This window comes from Anticarsia gemmatalis, chromosome 11, assembly GCF_050436995.1.
Source record: "Anticarsia gemmatalis isolate Benzon Research Colony breed Stoneville strain chromosome 11, ilAntGemm2 primary, whole genome shotgun sequence".
NCBI lineage: Eukaryota > Metazoa > Arthropoda > Insecta > Lepidoptera > Erebidae > Anticarsia > Anticarsia gemmatalis.
This window is the reverse complement of record NC_134755.1, coordinates 7119679-7144965: the sequence shown is the minus strand read 5'-3', so window position 1 is coordinate 7144965 and position 25287 is coordinate 7119679. Positions and strand designations below refer to the sequence as shown.

Sequence of the window (25287 nt, the reverse complement as noted above, 5' to 3'; positions counted from 1 at the left end):
GCCTCATTCGAATCCATACATGTTGTCATACAGGACCGCCGGTTACGAGTAATACGCACACGTAATTTTTCAAGACATTGCCAATGTGGTCCGTGTCTTTAATTTGTCATTCTGCTATGAATACTCCTAGAGAAAATAGATGCATGCACTGCATGAAACTGAATACAACCCGATACAGTTCCATCGGCACCATTCGGGAGACAGAGGTTTAAAAAGGGGGCTAAATAAAAAGTTGTATTTTTAATATATGGCATACTTTATTCCAATAAATATAGTCACTGGATCTATCAGTATTATGGAATGCTTAAAGTTTGTTTGAATATTAAAATACATACAGCATATTACATCAGCGAGAACCCAGACAAGGGGCAATCAATACACACCAGGTGTACATCCTTGAACAAACTTATTTATTGAGGTGACAATCCGATCCAATTTATTACCTAAAAATTATCATGGTTCATTCGTTATCCTTTTATTATAAATGCTATCGTTAAAATGTCTGCGTTTATAATGACAATTATTTTGTGTGTCACAAGAAAATATATGTTATGTAGATATCAGGAATTTGAATTTTACGGAATCGTCTGATGATGCCCTCGTAATGAAGTATATTATTAAGAACATTATAATATTGATTTCTAATCCTATTACTGTCATTATAAACGATTTTTACTTAGGCTAGGATTGTCACTGAATACATGTTTTCAATTATGTAAATACAAATACAATACAGTCAATTGATACGCAAAGTTACATTTTGTAAAATGGTGTTATAAATGACTTAGGTTAATATTATCCTTTCGGCAAAGTAAAAAATCTGTACAAAGTTAAATTATATAAATAAATAGTTGCGTAGGTACTACAGACTTGAAACAGTATTGTTATTTTTTACAAGTAAAATATATCAGAATAAAATTGTTCTGAATCATTTGTGTAAGTTCATCTGAGTCCCTTCTCGTATAATATCATACGGTATACTATAAATAGACGTACATTATATTACACTACAGTGGTAAGATGGTGCAAGTATAGCTCATAAAAGCGAAGAGCCGATGGTGCAATGTTATACGAACGCACCAAAGTCAATACAGACAAGACGAAATGAAACTTAAATTAATATTAAGATAAGAATGGAATTTTTAAAATGAACACATAAGTACCAGCCATACCATGCGTTCAGTGCTTTACATAAGCAGTGAACATTATACCTTATCTTTGGTGCATCCACATAAATTATAACTTTCGTTGAATAGCGTTCATGATAGTAAAATTATATTTTCAGGTACTTATTTTTCTTAAAGTGCGAACAATCTATAAAATTCAAGTTCGTAACTCATTACGGAATTAATATTAAACAGATACTTGTTCACTTTCAAACTGAATACATGTGCTTAACTTTCGTATGTTCCAACATTGGCTACATGACATTAATGTTAAATACATTCACATTTAAAAACAGTTTAATAACAAAGTAACAACAAATTATAAAAACAAAAGTGTTAACTAATGTTAGAATTTTATATAAGTATTTCCTGACGCTATGAACTACCTACATAATGTTTTAAAATGTTTATGAATCCATTATATAGGTGTATAATAATATTATCAAACTCATATCATAAGACAGTCTTAAGCTAAAATGCAGGCTCCATTTACATAAACATCGTCGTCAAACAGGGAACTAACAAACCTGACAGTTCAAGTTATTCAATAAAAATAAACAAAAAGTATTAAACTAGCATTTGTAAGCTAAATCTTCGAGGTTTTGTTAAATTAAGAAGCACCTTTTTTACTAAGTTTACTACAATTTTACTAATATATAAGATTAAAATCATACATATATATATAGAGATCTGCCACTTATGTTATTTCCCTGTGCATGCTCACTTTGTGTAAACGAGACACTCACAATAACACGTTCCGTGACCAAAGTGAAGTCAATCCGTTTTCAATGAAAAAAGTTCGTAATAAAGTTAGTCATAAATTACTTAAAATTAAAAAAATATGTACAATCTACATTTTGTACATGCAATATTTATAATACACGCATACATTTAATTAGCATTTCAAAGTGTAAGTAAATACATAATCACACATTTGAACACAGTAATAAATGGAGATTTCGTAACAAATTATTCTCGTATTCAGAATAATATAATTGTCTATCAATGCTCATATAAAAATCTTACGGAAATAAAAACAAAAATCAAAATTTTATAACATACATATATCACAGATACCTAAGGAAGATATTACTTATTATATCTAACGTTGAGGTGCTGTTTACAGTCCCTAAAATATTTAATAAATAAATAAAAAGCACTCAATCTCAAAATCCTATGTGAATACTGTTAATAAAATATTCATGTTAATAGCTCATTTTCCTGTTTGTCATTGTTCATAAACAAAGTCATATATAATATTCTTCAGTTACACATTTACACTTGAAAGTAATCACTGACGGTGGCGTCGCCGCCGTTATTAATACTGCTTTTGGGCTCGCTACTGTTTGGTACATTAATTTTCTCATATCCCGCCGCTGAGTCGGACCTCTCCACACTGGAGCCTGCCGGTCTTTCACTATTCACCTTTTCGTACGGTGGCTCTTTCTTAGATAACTCAAAGTATTTAACACTTTCATAGTTGGGGTCCTTTTTGGAACGTACTGAATCATACTTTGGGTCTTTGGATCGAACCGATTCATATTTTGGATCTTTACATCTCAAGGATTCGTAATTTGGATCTTGAGCACTCACACTTTCGTAGTTAGGATCTTTGGGGCGAACCGACTCATAATTCGGATCTGACTCACTGCCGGTGTTGTACAAGGCCTCGTGCGGCATCGACTCATAATTAGGCTCTAAGGTGGGTTCATCATTATTATTTGCAGGCCAATTGTTGTATTTACCAGGCCTTTTGTTTACGGTAGAATAAGTGGGCTGAACTTTGTAGTTCGGCGCGATGGTGGCGTATGGCGGTGTAGGAGGCTGGTTTCTCAACACTTCATAATTCGGGTCAGAGTCGGAAGCGTTGTTGTCAGTCTTCGATATGTGTTCATATCCAGCGTCACTACTGACAATGCTGTTAGGCCCGCTGTCTGCCACCAAATGATTTAGTTTTAACAAATTATTGTTTGAAAAATTCGTGTTGGCACTTGCATTGTTCAAATCTTTAACAGTTTCGTAGCCTGGATCCTGGTTTTGTGACGATTTACGTTCTTTGTGTGCAATCGTTTCATATCCATGGTTGATTGATTTTTTCCGGTCGATCGTTTCGTAGCCAGGATCATCACCGCGATACTTAGACGTGTGAGGCTCTCCGTCACCTCCGGAGAATTCTTTTGACCGTCGTACAGATTCTTCCGCTCGTCCTTTTGTTTTCTTCATAACTTTGGCGTACATTTCCTCTACGTTGCGTGAAGGACTTTCAGTTACTCGATGGTCAGAGTTCAAGCTTGTATTGGCGTCTGCCGACGAATAGTCACTGTAGTTAGGTCCATCGATGGAATTGTACAGATTGTCAGTTTGGCTCTCCCGTTGATCAATATCAAAGTTGAGCTCCCTGGCAACTAGTGGTCGAATCAAGTCACCAGAGCTAAATCTGTGCTTTTCAACAGGATAATTGCAGCCGTAGAAATCCGACGAACTGACGCAACTATTGTTTCGTTGATGTTTTTCGTTAAGACTCCGCCGTAGCTTATCATGGTTGAAGTGAAGATCTCCTTAAACAAAGAATATAACTGTTACGTCGAGAAATAATGATCATATTATGTGAAGTTGTAAGAATTAGTTAACTTTTTTCCTTTTTACTTGAAATAAATATTAACATTACTAAGATTCAATCGTCTTATTACCTGTGCTGGACATTCGTTGATGTCTTTGCGCTTGCTCGATAGCGGGCTGTCGGGGCGCGGCGTGGACCGTCGCGTGTGACGTAGTGTGGGACGAAGTGTGGGCGGCGTGGGAAGCGTGGGCGGCGTGGGAAGCGTGGGCGGCGTGAGATGTGTGGGCGGCGTGCATCGCGTGGGACGTGCTGTGGGACGGGACGTGGGACGTGTTGTGCGACGAGCTGTGGGACGATATGTGCGTGTTGGCCTGCGACGACGCGTGGCTCCCGGCGAGCGGCGGCGGTGGTAGCGGCGAATTTGCTTGACGTTTTTCGGGTTTCGGCGAACCCAGAGCACCCGTCGAATTTGAACATGATGATGATGACGCTATAAAAATACCAAATAACATATTCAATTAAGACTTATACCTATATTAATACATGAAACATGAAACTCGAGATTACTTTTAATTGTTGAGTAATATAATTGACCGTTATTGACAATTACCGCTACCAATCACAGAAAAAACATACATAATTATTGGGTAGTTGTCAGTAATTTGATAGCAATAATGAAGATTATCTTCAGTTTTGCTAATTTTATATAACAATAAAGCATTAAAGGTAAGAAAGCAATCAAAAAATAATGTAAAGAGAAATACCTTGTCTGGAGTGAGTTGCGTGAGACGTCGACGCACCGATCTCGGGTGGAGCACTTCTTCTGCATATATAAAACAATTTCGTAAACATCGTAATAATAATATCAATCCAATAGCCTATAGTAAATCCTCGTGGACAGAGGTGTAATGGTCGTCGCTACTACCTCTGCGTCACAGCAGTACTATTCATTTATATGGAGACAATACTTGTTTATCTCTTAATATTATTGTAATCCAATGATGCGACCTTGATGCTTACGGCATAAATAAACAAAGATTCCGGTGGCAATCTCCGGAAAGGTGTGTTGTACCTAAATTCAGGTTTTTTTAATGATAAGAGTGCAATCTGATTTCTAATGAAAACCAAAGTACCTACCTACTTGACGTCAAAAGACGTCACAAGATAGGCGTCATGAATTCGTATTTTGATTACCCTCAAAAGAGATCATCATTTTAAATTAGCTTCAGAATTTACGAGATTTTTTTTTACCAGCTGACCCGCGCAACCACGCTTGCGCCACATAAGAGAGAATGGGTCATATTTTCCCCAGTTTTTGTAACATTTTTTACTGGTAATCTGCTCCTCTTGGTCGGAGCGTGATTTTACATAGCCTATAGCCTTCCTGAATAAATAGACTATCCAACGGTAAAATATTTTTTCAATTCGCATCAGTAGTGCCTGATATAAGCGCGATTAGCTTTATAATATTGGTATAGATTAACTAAATGAATTATACATATAATTTAAAGGTATATTCCTCACCTGGCGACGTGTGTGGGATCTGTCTGTAGTAAGTCGGGAGTAACATCTCTGCGCCGCGGCTCGGTGGCTATTTGCGCGTACGTGTCCGAACCTTCGCCCACGCTCGCCTCTTCTATAGCCGCGTACGTCTCATCTGTATAGAAACATTATCAATCACTTAACAAACAAACATATTGCACTATCTATCTATTCCGGCCATTTCTATCCACTGCTCAGGTTACATTGGCTTCTCGAATGGTACGTTTTAAAATGACCAAAATCATTCAGCGAAACGCGAATTTAGCTAAATAAATGTGAGTAGTCCCTGATACCGAGTTAATTTATTATTCTTTGTGTAAATCTTTCTTGAAAACTATTAACTGCAAGCGCATTTCCTTCTAAGGGGACGTACACTCACACATATTATAGTAGTGAAACGATAAGGAGGTATTTTTTTATTTATTGATAGGGCTTATTGAGTTAACAGTAATACTGCGTCAACTGATTGGGTTTATACCTAATCAATTAGTGAGAATTGACGTAGTATTAGTAATATTATAAGTATCTTATGAATGAACTAGTAAGATTATAACTCACATTATCTTGTGTGCGGATGTCGGAATAAACATCAAATATTGCCATCATAGTTATGTCAAGTCATTCGTTAATATTAAAGTAATAAGTTCCGGATTTGTACTGATTAATAACGTTTTTATCTTGTTAATCCTAATTAATTGTAATTTCTAAAGAAACATTGTTTCCCAAATTAACGTCATAGTAGGAGGCGCTTAATCGATTGTTGTTGTTCTGATAAATATTTAATATAATGAGATACGAAACTACGAGTTTTTACTGAAAAATTTTAATTGGGAAAATCCGATATCCCTTCCGATTTACGTCTAACCGAATCTAATTCGCCTTTTGATTATCAGTTATCATAACTTTATGCTATCTGATCTTGCTGAACATAAAGTACCTAGTCTGAATATACAGTCAGTTACAAAAGTCGCCAACGCTAATAAGGGTAGGGCCGCCTAAAGTGTCAATTTTTTGTGTGGCATTTTTGTCGTTTTTTGCAGTATCTTATGGTTGAAATATTAAATAAATTGTACAATATATCTGAATTATATGCATACTATCGAAAACTTAGGAATAATGCCTTGCTATAGCAATAATAGTATCAATTGTTTAAAACAAAACAATGGCTTTTTATTTGTGTGACGACCCAACCTACTATTTAAAGAGCCAAAATGCTGTAATAATATGGCAAAACTGTTTCCTACAAAATTAAAAAAAATAAGGTAAAGTATATTGTTCCGGCAGTGAAAGAGTGTAAAGTGCGCGTCACGTTACTGTTTTTGTGAACAAAAAGAGTTTTATGTGATTTTTGCGGTAAGAAACAGTTAATTCAATGTAATTATCTCACCAAAAATATATAGGTAAAAAAGGAAAGCCAAGTTCAATACAAAACCTATGCTTGGTTGTGGGCTTGGCAGCAAAAAGAACGGATATGTAAATGAGTGCCAAGTTCTGTACATAATCCAAATATGTATTTATAGGAACAAGTGAACTCTATTTCTATGTCTTATTGGATACCTAATAACAATTGCTGTTATTTAAAATGTGATATCTTAAAGTAGCTAAGATTACTATTTTGCACCCAGTACATAGAGCGCCTACGAACGAACGACACATACAGTGATTTAAGAAAAGAATCATACACAAAAGACAGAAGATATAATATTTGGTCTGCAAAAAGTCTTTTCGCATTATAGTATGTATGAACTTGTAATAAAATCTTTTCTCTTCACAAAAAAGCTCGATATTTGGGTACCTCACCAGCTCATTGAAAGAAACCTAATGAACAGTGTACTCATTTGTGATTCTTGAAGCCTAAAAGATTTTATTACAAGTTCATACGTACTGTACATGTACTAACCTGAGTCGTCAGACACAGTTGCATAGTGCGGTTGTGACGGGGGCTTGCTGCTACTCTGTGCGCGGATGTTACTAAGTGGTTCGCGAACCGAAATACTCGTGTACCCCTCTAAAAAACAAAACAAATAATATGTAATCATTATAGTAATAAACCTGAATTATAATATCATCTGTCAACATTGTCTGGCATTTCAAAAGGATAAGTAATACTTTATTATCACCATTCCGTGGTCAGTCTCAATATAACAATAATCTTCAGATAAGGATGCCAATATTGGGTGAAGCTAGTTTACGTCTAGTTAGAAATGACTTGCTCACTGGATCTTTCTCTAATGACATATCATTTTATGGTGATGCCATAATATTATTATTATGCCATTGGTTATAGTTACATTGAAATATTAATCTACCGCCATATTCATAAAAATATATGAAATTATGAAAGGCTTATAAAAGTTCTGTTTCTTTCACTCCTTAGCGGAATGAAAAAGAGAAGACATATTGTAGTAGTTTTTTAATAAAATAGGTTTATAGTGTGTTTATAAATAAGAGGGCTAGTGTCCTTTTCTTTTGCTTTTGCGGTACTTATATAAAGAAAGATTACGAATGCGTCAGATACAATTTATCTGGTAGTCGGAGTTGATTGCAGTTAATATTTTATATCACCGGCACCGATTTATCATTTCATAGAAAATTTAGGTCACCAGGCTATCAAATTCTTATTTTATGTGTTTTGAAAAGTCCCCTTTAACACGGGGATTATTTATTGCAAAGGAGTGGTCCAGAAATAACAAATAAGATAAAAAGAGCTATTTACTATTGATAAATAACTATTAAAATTAAATTACAAGTACTTTTGTAGCTATACGAGATAATTATCTTTATAATTATAATTTCAGATGCATTTAAACGATTTCGTAGAATTGCTGTAAATAAAATCTTCATCAATTAAAGTGACATAATTCTATGTAATGATGAAAATTACGTACGAAGAAAAATGATCTTTAAATATGCAAATTAGAGTATATTTTTAAACGAATTGTTTGTGAATTATTTTTTTCTTTTTTTTATATCTTTATCTGCGTAAGGATCTAATCTTAATGGAGTCTAATCGCTGTTTCAAATCTATACGGACATCTACTTGAGTTAAGGATGAGGCTCGAACAACGATCAATCATATTGATTTATTACACTACTCATTGAACAACTGCATTTTTTTCGTATTACTGAATTACGTGATTACAACGATAATAGCCGGTTGGTTTATTTATAGCTTTTCTATTAAAGTAAGTTTGGCTTTACTGAAACAGGCAGGTTTTAAAAAAATCTATAAGAAATCTCAATATTTTTAGCGTTCTTAATATTTTTATATTAGTTAAGTGAATATATTTATATTTTAAGATTAAGAATAAAGTTACGTGCGAACGTATACGAGCGTATACGTAAGCTTGTGCGTTCGTAATACAATGACATAGTAACCTTGGTAAAATATTCCAGACGTAATTTCATTGTCCAATATATGCATAGTATGGATAATAATTACATTATAAAAAAAAAATATGTAACGGATTTTTAAACAGATATCGTAGATATTCGATAATCAATATATCCGTGACTAAAACCTTGGGGATTACAGGCATAAATACCGCTGAAATATTTATGTATAATAAAAAGATATGATTTGCATAGATAGCAATTGCTAAGTGGGACAAATAAATGCTTTTGGGCTTTGTAATCCGAATCATAAAACCCATAATTGGATTTAACTACTTATTTCAAGACTGATAAAATAACGTTTTCTCCTCTGTGATAAGGGAATACTTGCGCGGTTCCGCCCGCTTTTAATTTAGATAAAACTCAGGGAACAGTGTTAATCTTAATACGTCACACATTTAGTGTTAATGTTTTCCTGATAACTGGCTAAGGCGGTCAGTTTAATTGAAACTGGCCAACGATACAGGACTCTGTTTATAGTGACCTAGTGTGTGAACAATATACAGGTACATACACTCGCTATTCCTTTATTTTCATAGGCCGATGGCGTAGAACTGACACAACCAGTGGTTTGGCTTGACCCAGGATTCAAACTTGAGACATCTTGCTCGGCAGTCGCATAGACGACCGACCGCGCCACAGAAGCAGTCATTTAGTGTTGTTTGTATAAAGTATGAGGAGAAAATTTTCATGCAACTGTGAAATGACCTCCTTTACGATAAGCTAGTAATCTAATCTATCTAATAAGAAAAATACATACTGGCAGAATCAGTGGAATCTCCACTGAAATGTGTGGTATTATCTGTATTAGGCCGCGGCGACGGCGGCGTTATATACGGAAGCTCTTGGCTCGATGGTAACTGCCCGCTAATTGCCACCGATGCCGATATCACCACCGACTCTGAAAATACACCATATTGATTAATATCTTGAACACTAAACAAGTAAAGTTCATTAGTTGATAACGGATCGATATACCATCCAATTCATTAGTAATTTTATTTATAGGCAAGTACGGTTGGGATAAAAACAATAAATAAATAAATAAATCTATTTATATAACGTGTACCCTCTTATTTTTCTATGAGGAAATTTCTGTAAACTATGTACCTGCACTGTTTTTGTATTTTTTTCTGATAAACTTGTTTACATTTATCGTAATTTGCTGAATTATTCAAATTTATTTTTATACAAAAAGATCGATTAGGTAATCAGACATAAAGAAAAGTTGAATTATCCTTTTTGATATTCATAGCTCATTAGATATAGATACCACTACATTTTTATTAACCCAAACCTAAAATGTTTGTTGCTAACAGTACTTAATTAATCAGCTGTTACACCTACCGTTCGGAACGTTTGAATCTAATCATAGATAAGATATTATAAGCGTTTGTATACAAAGTTACAAACCTGCAGGATTTTGTCCGACCTCTCTTTCGTCTATTTGTATTTCCCTTTCCGATGTTTCATCTGTGGTCACTTCGACGAGTCTGCAAATAAAAAAAAAAGCCATAAATTTATACTAATTTATTTTTTCTTCTTTCGATCGCTAACGTCGAGTTGGTTAATATTTTCGGCCAGCATTTTGTTGATTTCCGAATCTCGGACTTAAGTAGGCAATGACAAAAATAAAATATCCGATACTAATCGCACAACTCATGCTTACTAAATTACTTTCATTAGTACTCATTAAAATACCTACGTGATTTAAGAGCATAAGCTTACTACGTTATTCACAGTTAGTTCTTTTGGTAGTATCCCTTCAGGTGATTGTCCCTTGTTATCGGTTCCTGATAGTTATTTTATTATTGCATTTCATTACTCTCTATTTTTTGCACGATAATGTCTTTATTTATGTATATGATGCTTTATTTCTAGACTCTTACATCAGCATCAAAAATCGAGCAAAAGTTTTTGGTACAATGAAAATTTTCACGAAATCATCTCTTGTAAGCTGTTGTATGTTCTATTTAAGTTGCAATTAAGTTCATTGATTTATAAAACAAAAGTAGCTCAAATATTATGGCTCAATATATGCTAACTAAATAAGTTTGGACGACCAGTGGTTGCCACACTACCAGTGCGTTGAGAGATTCGTTGGTTGGTTCGATTCCCACACGGTACAAATATTTGTGCGATCCACAAATAGATGTTTCGGGTATGGTCGTACTTTGCGGCTGATGTTTTTACAATTCCCCGGGACACAAGATCAAATCTTAGTGCGGAACTTGTCTTTACTTGGCCAAAAATACTTACATATGACTTTCATTCTGTAGTTTAGCATAGGCGTGTTCGTAGGGATGATCGCGGCTCGTAGACGGAGCGGCTACTGTCTTGTTACCTGCGATAAACAATATAGATAAGCTAAAATCGACTGATTACAAGGTAATTAACGACAGTTCCGAGTAGCGGCGCCTTTGTTCTGCGTTGACGGATCTTAGCGCCGATAGTGAGGCCTGATCAGTGATCGTATCGCGGTAATCTGATCTTCGTGGCACAGTAGCAATTATGTTTTATGTAATTAATAATATTGTTATTAATGGCGTAGGAGTTTGCACTGAATGTTTTAAAGGCTATTTATAGATCAGAATTAGGAGTATCTAAATAAATTGTAGAATGGGAATAGCTCTGCAATTGCTGATTGAGAAGCATTTGCTTTGTACGCAAATGGTTTAGATATTAAATATACTGAAAGATATACGGGTGTATTTTATCGATGAATTCCTTGAATATGAGTCAATTGTTTAAAATTATGCTTAGTTCTGAAATTGTAGGCTTTAGTTATGCCGCGTACTATTATTATCTATTCTATGGTAATGTTAAAAATTAAGGGAAACTAACTAGTTTCTTATTTAAAAAAAAAACATTTTTTATAATTCATGCTTAACACCTCATTTCACCCGCGGGGTTTAAACAATCTCAATTTTAAACTTCATTAAAATCAGTTACGAAGTTAAACCGTGAAAGCGTAACAAAGTAACTTTCCCATTTATTATAATAATTAGTTTTTACACCACAACTGTACCTACTTACTACTCAACTTTTTTAAAAAGTAAAATATTGTAACTCCTTCAAAGGTAGGCAATGTAGCGATATCGATATACTTATCAATTGAAATCAAACAAGAAATCGTAGACCATTAAACAGTAATATTGATTAAAAAGTAGCGTACGTCCTTCCCCGATACAATCTATCACCCTCCCGAACATCTAAATTGGTCCAGCCGTTTATGCGTAAAAGCGTATCAGAAAGACAAACTTATTTTAGATATCTAGAGATATATTTTGCGTTGTAGTCAGACTTTCTTTAACGTCAAAAGGATAGCAAAAGGCCGAGACGAGTTCTTCGTATTCATATGAAAAAGTCGGTCCAAGTGTATCGTTTTATTAATTAAGCAGAAATATTACAATACCTAATTAATAAACTATACGGTATTACATTTACCTCTGTAATTTTTAATAGGTTTACAAAATCGTGAAGTTATTCTAAATACACAAATGTACCATTGTTTTGTACCAAAGCTATTGTCAATTGTAATATTTCTAACACGTCTAATTATCCAGCATAATACATTTCTATAAATATTGAGTAATATTTACTAGATAAAGAGTTTCTCGTAGTAATTACTTGTAAAACGATAATCATAAAATCGAATATTGATTGCGGAATTGTTTATAGTGGTATTTTCCTATACTAAGTTATGCGAGTCAGCCCAGTGTGACTGCTTTTCGTATCTCCGATGTTCAATCTACAAAATGATACTGATTTCATCATAAAGGTTGCTGCGCTGTTCGAACATACTTCTTACTTACGTTAAAGAACGAAAAGTAAGTCATGTGACCTTATATCCCGGCCCATACAGACATAAGCGATCTAAATATCTTCATAGGGACTAAGCTGGACCAAGAACCAGTAACGTATGACATAAGTATACGATTTTCAGTTTTTGGGTGATGCGTGAAAATACCAACAAACATTATTAATTTGATTAAACTTTATGTACAGCTAAAGCAAAAAGCAGTGATAGCCGAGTGGTATAAACTGACACCTCCCACGCAAGTGGTCGCAGGTTCGAACCCGAGGCAACACACCAATGACTTTCCGATCCGTAGTTATGTGTGTATTAGAAATAATTATCACATGCTCCAACGGTGAAGGAAAACATCGTGAGGAAACCTTGCATGCCTAAAATTTGTTTAATACATTTACTGAGGCATGCAAAGTCCCCAACCCGCACTTGGCCAGCGTGGTGGACTCAAGGCCTAACTCCGGGAGGAGACCCTTGCCCAGCAGTGGGACTTTAATGGGTTAAATTTATTATTATTTATATAGCTAAAAAATGCAATAAATAGTGTGGTTTAAGAGAAACATGACGCATGTAACACTCACCCACATAAGGAAATTAATGAATTGTTTATGTAAAACTTACTTTTATGACTAAAGGTAAGCAAGTAAACAGAATGTTTTTAGATTTACATACTTGACCTATTATTAGCGTGTTAACTGATTTAAATTATCCACAACTAAGAGCTAGCACGAGAAAGGAAATTAATTAGATATGAAGTCAAAATCAATAAATGAAATTGGCTGCAAAAATATAAAATCACAATGATTTTGTACTAAGTGGGGCCTTACGCCAATCGTTTGTCATATATCCACGATCCGTTATGTAGTTTGTGCCAATACTCTTTAGGATAAAAAATATAAGTCCTCTACAACAATGAAAACTATTTAGATAGTCTGAAAAGGTTAAACACAAAAGCGACGAAGTACGTGATACGATTTTGATACTTAACATATTGAACATAAGTTACAGAATCGTATCAAATTGATGGTAGGGTGCTCGCATACTTTCGCCCACGACCTTTGAAATCAAGACATGTGTCGAGGTTTCGTAGGTCAGGCGCAACATGTTTGTCTAACGACTTATGACAGTACGAACCGCTTTAGTACCGTATTACTAAACCGACTTTTCACTTAACAACACATTGCACTATCGATTACATTACTTTTAATTACAGATGTATTATTCATTGATTCATCAATGTCGATCTACTTTCAGCATAACTACTGATATGCTCCGATTATATTTGTACTGTTAAATATTTACCTTCATCCAAGTTCACAGTGGCATATATTTCCGAGGCGGTATCCCCACTGTCGTGTCTTCCCACAGGATGTGGTATCTCGGGCAAACTTCGCTGGCTGTTTTGAGTAGACGCCCTGTCAACGAGAAACGAGAGATGACAAAATGATTTTGCTATAAAGCGACTGGACTGATTCTGTTAGGATTCCAGGAGATAAACATAAAACACTTAGTCAATTTCTGGACATTATGACACCAAATTTTCCGTACTAATGTTTCAACGAAAAGCTATAACATTAACACAGGCATACATAAACATGTAAATATTAAAATGAAATATTTTTGCATGCGAACTATCGTAACATCCGTGTAGGGCTGGTTAGGGAAAGGAAACATAAAAGCGCTTGTAATATGACAGTTCCGTAGTCTCGAAACAAAACAAATTACTTTGCGTGCATCACGCAACAATCAAGATCTAAATGCCACAATGCCGCTACACCGATAGGTACCTCCGTTACTATTTCGGAACACTATAAAGTTCTAGGTCAACGTTCAGTATAACAATAAAAAATATTTATAACAGACAGTGTTACGTATATCTACATAGATCCAGTTATCAACGACTTTAATTGCTTGAGTAATTTACTCGTTTACTGTGTTACGAACAAATAGATATGTATTATGTATCATGTAGGTTGATGAACAAAGCATTTAAAAAATCAATTGACTCCATTTATACGTGGGTACTGCCATGATACCAATTAATATAATCAGACTGCAGTGTACACTAGGAATTATAAACATGAGTAAATGTAGCTATTGAGTCATCCGAAGTACCTATTGGATTAACACGTAGTGCTCTCGGTCCAATTAAGACTTCAATTACTAGGAACTCGATGTAACCCAGGATATGTGAAGTAGGATCGTGTTTAGCATAGTCTCGTAAGAAACGTAGTAAGTTTGTAGCAACATCAAGTTTCGCAAAACGCGATTTCGAGGAAATGTGTTTTATGTCAATTGCATGTAATCAACCAATTACCAACATGCATCAAAGTTAATAGAATGTTAAAGTATAAATCACCTACCTATTTGTAGCTAATTCGGAAAATTTAATTCATCGTTCTAGATTATCTCATTTATTTTCTATTGTAATGCAATGACTAAAAAGAGAAGTGAATCATAAAATCGGCTCGCGTGAGTCATCGTTTTACTTTCCAATTTATGTTGCCGAAAATTTAGAAACACTAGCAGACGTTTAAGCATTTTTTGCGGGTGTTTCGCCACAGCTGATTTTCTTTCAGCTTAGATTCTGATAGGGTCTATGTGCAAGAGTAAGAGGATGCTACGCGATTACACATTTAATAATTTAATAAGTGGTTCCTACGGTATCAGGGATTTACTATGACTAACCCTAATTGAAGAAGTGATGCATGCATCACTTCTTCAATGAAACTATTTTGTCAAGTACTCACTGTACTTTCATACGAAGCATAATTTCAGGTATATTTCGCGAATTGGTTTGTTATCGCTAGTGATGACTATGGATTCAACTTTGGGACAACCAATTTACTACTTTACCATGTATTTATTCCTGCACCATTTTTTTTATTGAGCGCAATATAGTTCAAAACCACGAAGATTCTTAACAAAAAAAATGTTCTAAATATCTATAAATTGATGCTTGGCTTGATGAATGTAATAAAATTCATGCGCGAATTTAACTTTCTTTGCTAGTAATAATAATAATTGTAATTTACAATAAGTACTTCAAAATGTTCGAGTGCTCCGACTTTCTAGGGGTACAAAATAAGGGCCAATATTTGCATACGGTCATAATGCGTTTACAACAGTTCTGCGGCTGTTTTCTCGGTCAAGCTATTTAAAATGTATTAGGAAGAATGCCCTCATGGCTCAATATTGTGACGTGAGATACGTAAATATTGTTTAAATCACGTATTCGGGATATACCATCAAGTTCTAGGTAATATTTTGTAGGTAGGTATGTTGTGGACTTTTTAATGGTCGTAAAGAATAACCGGTGAGCAGTTTATATCGAACTATATTTCGAATTTTAGAACCCTGTTTTATACATACATATATAAATATACCTACCTAGCTTCAATGAAGTTATAAGGGAGCAATTTCTCCGCTGCGAACAAGTCAAATGCCAGTTATCGACATCAGGATAATTATCTACCTATAATTGCCTCTTAATAAAAGCCTCTGATCGATTTCATAACAATAGAATGGGGTGATGTTTCAACTAATTGATTGAAGGTGGTTAAAGGGAAGATTAAAAACTTTTTTGTTCCATCGAGATCTCGAGGGCAAAGGACTTCACGTAGCGTAAGTGGAGATACAAGCTGCACGTACGTAGTGTACGTACGAATCTAGAACTGCCCCTCCATTGTATCTATTTAGTTTTTCAGTGCAGTTTAATTTAGATTTTATTTTATTAGTCGATGTGTCCCGAGGATTTTAAAGATATTATCAGTTGACTACCTACTCATAATATCTTTCAATATGCATCTTATCTATCCTAAATTTTTTCCGTTTTAAGCTAATCTTTAGTAATACGAATCTTATTCGCACTACCTTAATATTTTTTATAGAACGAAATCATTGAATAGACAATATATTATTGTGAATACATATAAGAATTGCTCATTATTTGGCGATATTTGAATTCGCATACTTAAGGTATTTGCGCAAATACGAACGTTTGTACGAAGCCGAGGTTTGTTTATGCATACTTTGCAAGAAATGGAATGTGTTTGAAAAAGTACTACTATAACAAGAAAGTAATATGATTTTTTAGCTTTAAATTAATGGAGTAACAACAGATTAATAATATCCACTGTCTCTTTTGACTTTTATACTGTTATAATAAAAAAAAACGATAATTATGTAGCAAAGTAAATTCAATGTAGGTAAGTAAACAATATACCATAGATGCAACAAGGAATTTTGTTATTATCTACTAGGAAGGAGAACTGAAACAGTTTTATGCAGAATGTAACTACAGCATAATATTTAAAATAACATACAATCATAAGGAAAATGTTATGGTAACAAGGTAATAGACTAGGTATGTTAGAATAGTTAATATCAGAATGCCCATTTATATTAGTTTATAAATATAATACCACACACTACATTACAACAATAAAATTAGTTTAAATCTCATATGAAATGATTTATCAGTTATATGGTTAAGTAGACCATCATGTTAGCCCTTGAGTTAGGTATGTCTAGTCTAGGTCATGCTAGAACTATAACAAACCGCTTGATAGAGGCCGGAGTGGTGGGCGTCGGAGAAGGTGCCTCCTCATCAAATCGTATTTTGACCACACCGGCCGTACCGACCAACTCACTTCTGTTAAATATAAAAATATTCATTCATGTAGTACACCTGCTACTGTTTGCTGTAAATGACTCATTGTTTTACAATGTGTTTTAAATCAATAGTTATTTGCATTTTGTTTTAACATACATGTACTGCAGTTAATAAATATACTAGGTAACATCTTGTTTGTCCTCAATGTTATACTGAAATGTATTATAATAATATCATGGTTTGAAATGAAGTAGGTAAATTTATTATTTTATAATTGAACATAACTGATTTCTGAGTTCTGTTAGGTCAATAAGTAATTACCTAATTGGTATTAGGTAAGGCTCTTTTATAAATGATAGTACATGTTTAAGTTAAAGTATAAGGAAAAAAAGCAGTTTTATGAAATATCATCATCAAACCAATGCACTAGGTTTATTGCTAAGAATATTATATTTTCCTTCCTCAGCAATTTTATTAAAATATGACATCACCATATAAAATGTACCTATGTATTCCATCTACTGGTAAACTAAATCTATTTCATCACTAGATATTTTGATAGTAATAAAAAATACTTTATTAATAAAAAACACTAAATTGTACAAATAAATAATTTTATGAATTACTCTATTTTTCAATAAATTGTCAATTAAACAGGATCTTAGTGAAAGTTATTTTGAATACTGTAGTAAACATATAAAAAGTACTGATATTTTATTCATCATCTTTCAGAAAATATGATAGTAAAATGCTATAGTAAGTGAGGAGATGCATAATGTAAACAAATACTTACTTCTGATTGGAGTTCTTGCAGCCACAGACACATATTGAAAGTGCTGTAACGAGAGTGACAAGCACCCCCACACTTAGAGCTATCTCTACTAAAGTATACATAACAAGAGTTTCTCAATCAATAGGAATCCGACCAGACCGTATCCTAAGAAAAGATTCCATCACAATCATAACATTAAGTCACTCCCTTAAACATAAACACTTGTACACAATTCTCTTCCATTTAAATAAAAAGTGTTGAAATGTAGGGCACTTGAGTACGCGACCACATACACTGAACTTAATTTTGATTATTAACAATACTACAGCTACTACATTATCAAATGGGCCGTTTCAGATATTTCGTTGACCAATAATCTTCAACTCAGATTATTTCGATATCATTTAATAAATAGAAGCGAAAGCAAAGCACGACCATCAGCACAGATAACATGCAATAGTGTTGTGAAGTGTTGTGTTTCGACTTTCGAGATCGCTGTCTCTGTTCGCTTGTATATCTTTCTCAATCAAGGTTGATAATTCCACGCATTAAAAGATAGTTGTTGTCTAAACTAAATTATAAGATAATTGAAAGCAAACTAGTATTATATAATAGAATATGTTAGTGGTGATAGCAATTGACAAAATTTTATGTATAAAATTCACAGCGTGCCTAAATCATATTCTAAATTAAACTACGCCAAATTAGGGTAGAATATATAGGATTATGAAAACTTGGACCCAGACATAATTTTAATTTGTACTCATATTAATATCATCATCATTGGCCTGAATACATCTATTGCAGATGATTAAGGCATATTAATATATTCCACGAATATTATTATCGATATAGAACTATTGAAATATTTCTGGGGTACATGCCTTAAATCATAGACAAGGAGGAATAATCAATCTTCTAAATGACATTTGAATGTTGCCAGACTATTTACAACACTTTTTGTAATATACTTGTAGAAAGGCAAAGGCTTGTAAAAATAGGTACCTAATTTATTCAGATAAGAGAAAGTATATATAACGTAAAGATTTCCATAAGAACAATAACAGCACAACTACACATTTTAAAATTTTGCCTATTGTAGTTACGTTTTGACGTTTGTGGTCTTTTTAACTTTGGTAACTGGCACAAAGTTAATGTCACTTAAATAGGTGTTGCCAAGTCAAGAGAATTCTGCTTGAAATTAAGGAAAATGTTTGGAAATATTGGTGGTACCTATATGTTGGTTATGTTGTTTTCAGGAAAACAATATAACCAACATACGCACGAGGCATCAGTTTCGCAACGTATTCCTTGCAAGGTATTATATTACTAGAGTTATATGCATCAAATTACGGTTGAATTGGTTATCATTGTAGAGAAATAAATATTTATTTTATTTATTATTTATTGTTGACATCATAGCAAGTCGCTAATAGTAAGTAATCAATAGCTCTGATCCAACCTAATAATTGAGATTAATTTTATGAGTCAAACACGTTTTTTTATGAATAAATAATATTAATAAAAGAACAAACTACTAAAATCTTGTAGCTTTTTTATGTAGAATTTCGCCAGCTAAAATTTAACGTTAAAAATACTATTTTCAGGATTATCTTTAACATTTTATTATACTTTACTACATACTGTATTGATACTGCTTTCCAAGTTCACTTGAAAAACTCATAAGCCTTAGTAGGGGATAAATAATTTTGTATGCTGGTAACTTTGTAGGTTTGACTGTTGCTTGCATTTGAATTAAAATGCACTTTGGAGGTTAGATAAATATAAACGGAAACAGTTTAAACAGGAGCAGCCAAAAGTGAATGAAAACACTCCTGCGTCTAAAACAGCAACTACTACTAATTATGTGAGAACGAGTCAACTTGGCAATATACTGTCAAGTTCAAGTGGGACGTGAAACCTTACGTGAAATTGGACCGCCGCCGGTATGGAAACAAAGAGTGAAATATTTTCTCAAAGACTAATCATAGCTGTACTATGGAACATCGGACTCCAGACATTTCTTGCCGTGGTGTTAGTTTTTCTAATTCAAATAGACTTTCTGCATCCAGTATCATGGGTCGCCTCAACTCTTCACGACATTTTTGGCTGGAAAATGGGTCTTAACATTGTTCTCCTTGGTCTGGTATCATTCTTACAGGCCTACGTTTATGGAAGCTACTATATGATACCTCTGCCTAAATACTTTACAAGATTTTCCATGTTTCTGAACATGTTTTCAGTTCAGAACACAATGTTCAGCATTCTTTATGCCCTAAGTGGTTATTTTACCATGGGATTATATTCATCATTGGCCAAAAGCAATTACAATGTTCTTAAAAAGAAATGCGATTTTTATGATGGCCAATGTCTTGTGGAACCAAGTCTATTTCTTCAATTCGGTGGAATGTGGATGGGAATATACTATTTTCTTAACATTCATATCTTTGGAACCGCAATGCTGGTGTTCCCGCATATATATCAAGATAAATTCCAACAAATTAAACTAGCCATCAACAATATCCTCTCTATGGGTTTCAAGAATTCTATCGTGCCAGTTGTATACTATTGCATTTTTTACTATATTTGGGGCAATAAACCGAGAAGTGTAGTTTCAGAGGTATACAGTTTATATTTAGAAGATCCACCTTTGGACAACATTTTAAACTTGGCCACTTCTGGAATTTGGATTGGTCTTTGGTTTTATACAAGTTTGTTCTTTGTGTCAGTGTATACCATGAGAACTATTTTCAACATAATTCTTACTGAACCAATGAAGTTTCCCATAGAATCTGAAACTGCCTTAATGCTCCATAATGCTTTGGCACAAAGATCTCAATTTAACGGATACTTAGGAGCACAAGACTTGAGAATGATGTCGCTGACTGACCCTGCGAGAAGAAGAGAAATTTATACTCTGTCTCAGCCTGGTGGACACCCAAGAAACTGGAACAACTTGCTGGAAAAGTGTCTTGGTATTATAAATGACTTTAGTAAAGAATTAGATGCTGTTAATGGAGATGGAAAACCCACTGAAGCTGAAAACTCTGCTATTAGAAACAATAATATTGGGAATATAGCTCAAGGAAATGGATTGTCATATGTGGGTTTAAGGAATATGGCTCAGTCACCAAAACTTAAGGAATTGAAGGAACACAACAAAAACAAAGAAGATGATACTTTTGCTAATGCTGTCAAAGATGAATTTAACACGTTCCTGCATAAACTATGTCAGAAACCGGGCATAAGCTACTTATTTGGGGAACTAACTGATACTAAACTGAAGTTTTTGTTAATGCAAGCTCAACCTGTCATGTGGACTTGTGAAGGCCTGGCGTGTATTGCTGCTGCGTCACTAACTGAAGACAAGTATGGAGTGGTTCAGAATGATTTACCTATTGTGATATCGACTTTAATAAATCTTAAGCAAAATTTAGATAAGTTGACAAAACCAGGTCTGGTACCCAGGAGACACATACTTAATGATACTTTTGCTATTAAAATGAAGACTGCTTTAATCTCAACAGTTAAGAGAAGTATTTATAAGATTGCCATAACATTTTCCAAGTACATGCATGAAATTCCTTTGGAACCTGACATTCAAGTAGCTCTGCAACCATTTTTACTGTGTAAAGAGGCATAAGTTGTGATAATAATAAACTTTCTACTAATTTATACATGTGGCTTTTTATTTCTTATAAAAATAAAACAAGTGAATAAAAACAAATTGTTTATTAAAATTTTCTAAAAACGTAACCAAGATACATTTATAAATTAAACTCTATATCATATCAACTCTATACCAACTATAGGAATCCCTAAAAATTTACTAGAAATGCATCTTACTATTTTGTTTATAAATATTTTATAGCTGACAACTATATGAATTCTGAGTTACACTAAGATTTTCTTTCATATTAGATAGTTGTGTGACAGGATGGCTAGGTGAGCTTTTAACAACTTAAAACATACTATTATTATATTCAGAACATACTGTTATTTTAAGTCTCGGAATATTGATAATATTTAGTAATTGAGATCAATAATATAATTTTAGATTATCCTACATTCTTAAGACCTGTTTCAGAACAGTCGTTTTCGTTTAGTTTTAAAGGTATAATCAATGGACGATTCTGAAACAGGCACTTAAATAATAGACAAGTATCAAGAGAAGTATAGTTGTATCAGAATGTGTTTAAAGAAGAGTATCTTCATCTCGTAGGTCACTGCTCAGTAGTAGAGAGCGCTGACTGGCTGCACCCAGCAGAGCCGTACGCTCCGCCGATGACGTTCCGGATTCGCAACTTAGAGAAGCTAAATAACAAGCGATTCCGTTAATACATTTTCTTAATAATGAATATCACTAAAATATACAGTTACAAGCGGTCTGAAGTATAAAAAAGAAAAGAAAAGATACAGGAAAATGGAAATCAACACCACTGTATCGCTCAATGGCAATTCTTTCGTCCAGGTTACGGCTGAAGATGTGATTTAAAACTTAGTAACCGACGATAAGAAATTGGTCACATAATCGTAAATCATCCCAACCTTTTTTTCCGTAAGCTGTAACGTCAAGTGGCATCGATTCCCCGTTAGAACTAGGGGCGATTCGTGCAACACAGATAGCAAAGAGAACGGTGACGATCAACTTACGAGAGAGGAGGAGCGAAGAACGGTCAGACAGAAGAGATAGGAGAGTGGCCAAGGACGGGCCGGCGGGGCGGTTGCGTATAAGTTGAGCGGTACATACGAAGGGTTGTTTACCGTCGGGGCTGGCGTGCGGCGTGGCGCGCGGCGTCACACTGCGCGTGCGCTGACCGTCGGGCGACGCCAGCGCCGCGCGCGCGCTCCCGCCCGGGGACTCCGTCATGGACGCCTGCAGGCTGTAGCTCTCCCTGCAACACGCAACCACGCTCACTTGCTATCCGCGGAGGACGATTCGTGATGAACGATAATGATGTCTAATTTAGTGACTTTCTGAACAGGCGTTAGATATTGTTGCGGTACCTACCTACCGACGACATTTTGATAAATTAATAAAAAAAAAAAAAATACATGTAAAGCAGCTTTTAGTACCTTGACGCCTATGTATCACTTGTAACGTTTTCTGTGAACTGTGTGAAAACATAATTAGGTATAGGTACAACAAAACACTGACATAAAAGTGTGCGAGGATGTTTCCATTTTGTGGCATGCACACATTGAACGCTCGTGACCAGTTTCGAGAGGCGTTCGGGAACATAGAACATGCTGACGACACCTAACACCTATATTGTCATCTATTTACTGATCGTGTGGAGGTAATGCTAGCCTGTATCCGGAAGTGGAGGACGTCTGGGAGATCTCGCTGTCGTACGACGTGTCCGTATTGATGTTGGTCGGCTGAAGGAACGGCGGCTGCGACCAGGCGCGGCGTAACGGGGTCGACTCGGGGCCCGGGGACGAGCCGTCGTCAGATTCCAGTCTCACGTGGGACACCTTTGAATTTTTTCGGAACGAATCGATTAAGTTAAGTATTTCGGCCGCATCTTGCGGAATTCCTTCGTGAATTAGTGCTACAATTCGAATGAGAATGCTACCTCAGGCTTAGTATGTCTGCTGCGGCGGAACTTGAAGGTCTTCTTGGAAGGCACGTGAGCGCGCTGCAGGCGCGGGCGCTCGGCGTCGGGCGAGTCGGGGCGCTCGCCCACCAGCGCCGCCAGCTCGCGCCGCGCGCCGCCCGCCGGGGACAGCGAGCCCGGGGACATCGGGGACAGCGGGCTCGTCGACGTCTCGCCTGCACGAGTTGCATTATAAAATATTTTTGGATGTAGCAGTTAAAATAAATTATAATGGTGAATATTAAGCAAGGGTATTTGCGGATGTCGCCACCGACGGTTCTTAGCTATTGGCATATTGGTATGTACCATAAGGTGCGTCTATATCGGGATAAAATAGGAGTATGATTCTCAATAGAAACGAGAAATAGATTAAACCGAACAACTTACCGGTTGTGAATTTCAATTCAACGGACGGCACAAATCTCAACTTTGTTTGAGTGCTGGTGTACGAAGGAGTACTGACTGTCGGCTTAGTATCGCCGCTACCAAAGTTTATAGATCCTAAAACAAAATAACACATGGAATATTCTGATTTTGCCTTAATTCTTTGTTTTTAATGTATGAGAATTGATCTTTATTAAGGAACGGAGGTGTAAATAAATGAAATATGACTCGACATAATAATTTTATACGTTACCTAAGTTAGAATTGCCACTGCTAGCGTTGTTGTTGCTGTTGTCGCTCAAACGACCACTGTTCAACTGAGTGTCGAATGCTGGCATGTGTTGACTCGTAGTTGAACTACTGGACACCGATTCTGGAATATTGTGATTTTGTAAGTAGCCACGTGGAACGTTTAGATACGTACGTTAGTCCATTTTTTACATAGTTTAGAGTTTAGACGAATATTATAATACCCTGGGTTCGGAACTTAACCTAGAAATGTGAATTATAGATACTTCACGAAAAAATTCAAATTTTAATATCGCTTTCTGGTGGTGCCTACTTGAAAAAGTAGACAAACAAAAGCCAATACTAAACTAAAATGTATTAAACTCAATATTGCACCTCTTTGTGCGGACAACGGCGCGGAGGGATGGTCGGGCGTGCGAGGCAGGCCGCCCGCCCCGGCTCGGCCCACCAGCATGGAGATCAGCGAGGGCCGGTGCTGCTGATGTTTCTCCGCCATCGTTGTGGAGCGAGGAAACACTTCGGATGCACGCTTACCGCCGCCCTGACCGAGGTTCTCTGCTATTTGTTCTGCAATTAACGTAGTTCATTAATTTAAAAGTTATCTTCGTTGCCCAATCTACATATAACGTGCACTTAGATAGCGTGATGGAGTTGAAACTAAACTGCACTATTTCCCAGTAGTGGACCACTATATTTTTACTATAAAATAATGCTTCGAAAAAATATGTAAATGAAATTTGATGCAATCAAGAGTAAAATATAAATGAAAAACCCCTAAAAATTTTTTGCAATATATCGCTTTTTATTATTTTTTATTAACAATTGACCCGTTATTAAATTGGGAGTTGATAAACCTTTACGAATGTATATCTTACCAAACTTATACTGGTCATGTGTTTCCCTCATATTGCGTAGCTCACGTGCAAGCTCGGCTAGCAGCGCGCCTCGAGCCCGCGCCGCTGGTAACTTGAGACCACGCACTCGCTCACGGACCACGAACTGCATGTGACGTTCGTTGTCGCCGATAGGAGGCTGGGAGAGCTGTAAAAATATACTAATACGGTAATATACAAATATACGAAAAGTTTGCGCTTACGAAAAGCTCACATTAGAAAAGTGTAAGCGCATTTTCATATTGGATGTATTAATCAGATGGCATTGGTACGCTTTAGCCCTCTATAGTAACCCTTATCTT

The 25287-nt window shown here is 35.3% G+C and overlaps 3 protein-coding genes across 7 annotated transcripts in view; 1 reads left to right on the top strand and 2 right to left on the bottom strand.

The window, feature by feature from the left end:
• Positions 1-244: 244 nt before the first annotated feature.
• LOC142976475 (uncharacterized) lies at positions 245-18318 on the bottom strand. Of its 3 annotated transcripts, none has more exons than XM_076119863.1 (11): positions 17881-18318; positions 17034-17126; positions 13775-13887; positions 10921-11005; positions 10075-10154; positions 9422-9562; positions 7169-7276; positions 5251-5383; positions 4491-4549; positions 3857-4216; positions 245-3724 (listed from the first exon to the last, which is right to left on the bottom strand). In XM_076119863.1, exons 1-11 carry the CDS (start codon positions 17979-17981, stop codon positions 2442-2444), a joined length of 2556 nt encoding a protein of 851 aa, XP_075975978.1. In that variant the 5' UTR covers positions 17982-18318; the 3' UTR covers positions 245-2441. The 3 variants fall into 3 exon arrangements, with proteins under 3 accessions (XP_075975978.1, XP_075975979.1, XP_075975980.1); XM_076119864.1 differs by having other exon boundaries at positions 245-3721; XM_076119865.1 differs by lacking the exon at positions 17034-17126.
• A 1266-nt stretch (positions 18319-19584) lies between these two features.
• Positions 19585-21536, top strand: LOC142976392 (nucleoporin NDC1-like). Its single transcript, XM_076119712.1, has one exon. It carries the CDS (start codon positions 19808-19810, stop codon positions 21500-21502), a length of 1695 nt encoding a protein of 564 aa, XP_075975827.1. The 5' UTR covers positions 19585-19807; the 3' UTR covers positions 21503-21536.
• A 46-nt stretch (positions 21537-21582) lies between these two features.
• The window catches only part of unc80 (unc80, NALCN channel complex subunit), a 33037-nt gene continuing 29332 nt past the window's right edge, over positions 21583-25287 (bottom strand). Inside the window, exons 60-67 of one of the 3 annotated variants that reach the window (XM_076119711.1) lie at positions 24968-25133; positions 24468-24659; positions 24097-24216; positions 23847-23960; positions 23439-23635; positions 23171-23337; positions 22610-22754; positions 21583-22173 (exon numbers count right to left, since the gene is read on the bottom strand). In XM_076119711.1, coding sequence (XP_075975826.1) covers positions 22165-22173; positions 22610-22754; positions 23171-23337; positions 23439-23635; positions 23847-23960; positions 24097-24216; positions 24468-24659; positions 24968-25133 — 1110 coding nt within the window. In that variant the 3' untranslated portion in view covers positions 21583-22164. Of the gene's footprint in view, positions 22174-22609; positions 22755-23146; positions 23338-23438; positions 23636-23846; positions 23961-24096; positions 24217-24467; positions 24660-24967; positions 25134-25287 lie in introns of all 3 variants that reach the window. The other 2 variants (XM_076119710.1, XM_076119709.1) reach the window with 2 other exon arrangements.

What these genes read in the sequence shown, in the direction of transcription:
- LOC142976475 (XM_076119863.1), bottom strand. Translation starts at nt 17,981, where the DNA reads ATGTATACTTTAGTAGAGATAGCTCTAAGTGTGGGGGTGCTTGTCACT. An exon ending in GATCCCACACACGTCGCCAG is followed by an intron (nt 4,550 to 5,250) that starts GTGAGGAATATA and finishes TTATATATGCAG; the next exon opens with AAGAAGTGCTCCACCCGAGA. An exon ending in CGCAACTCACTCCAGACAAG is followed by an intron (nt 4,217 to 4,490) that starts GTATTTCTCTTT and finishes GTATTTTTATAG; the next exon opens with CGTCATCATCATCATGTTCA.
- LOC142976392 (XM_076119712.1), top strand. Translation starts at nt 19,808, where the DNA reads ATGGAAACAAAGAGTGAAATATTTTCTCAAAGACTAATCATAGCTGTA.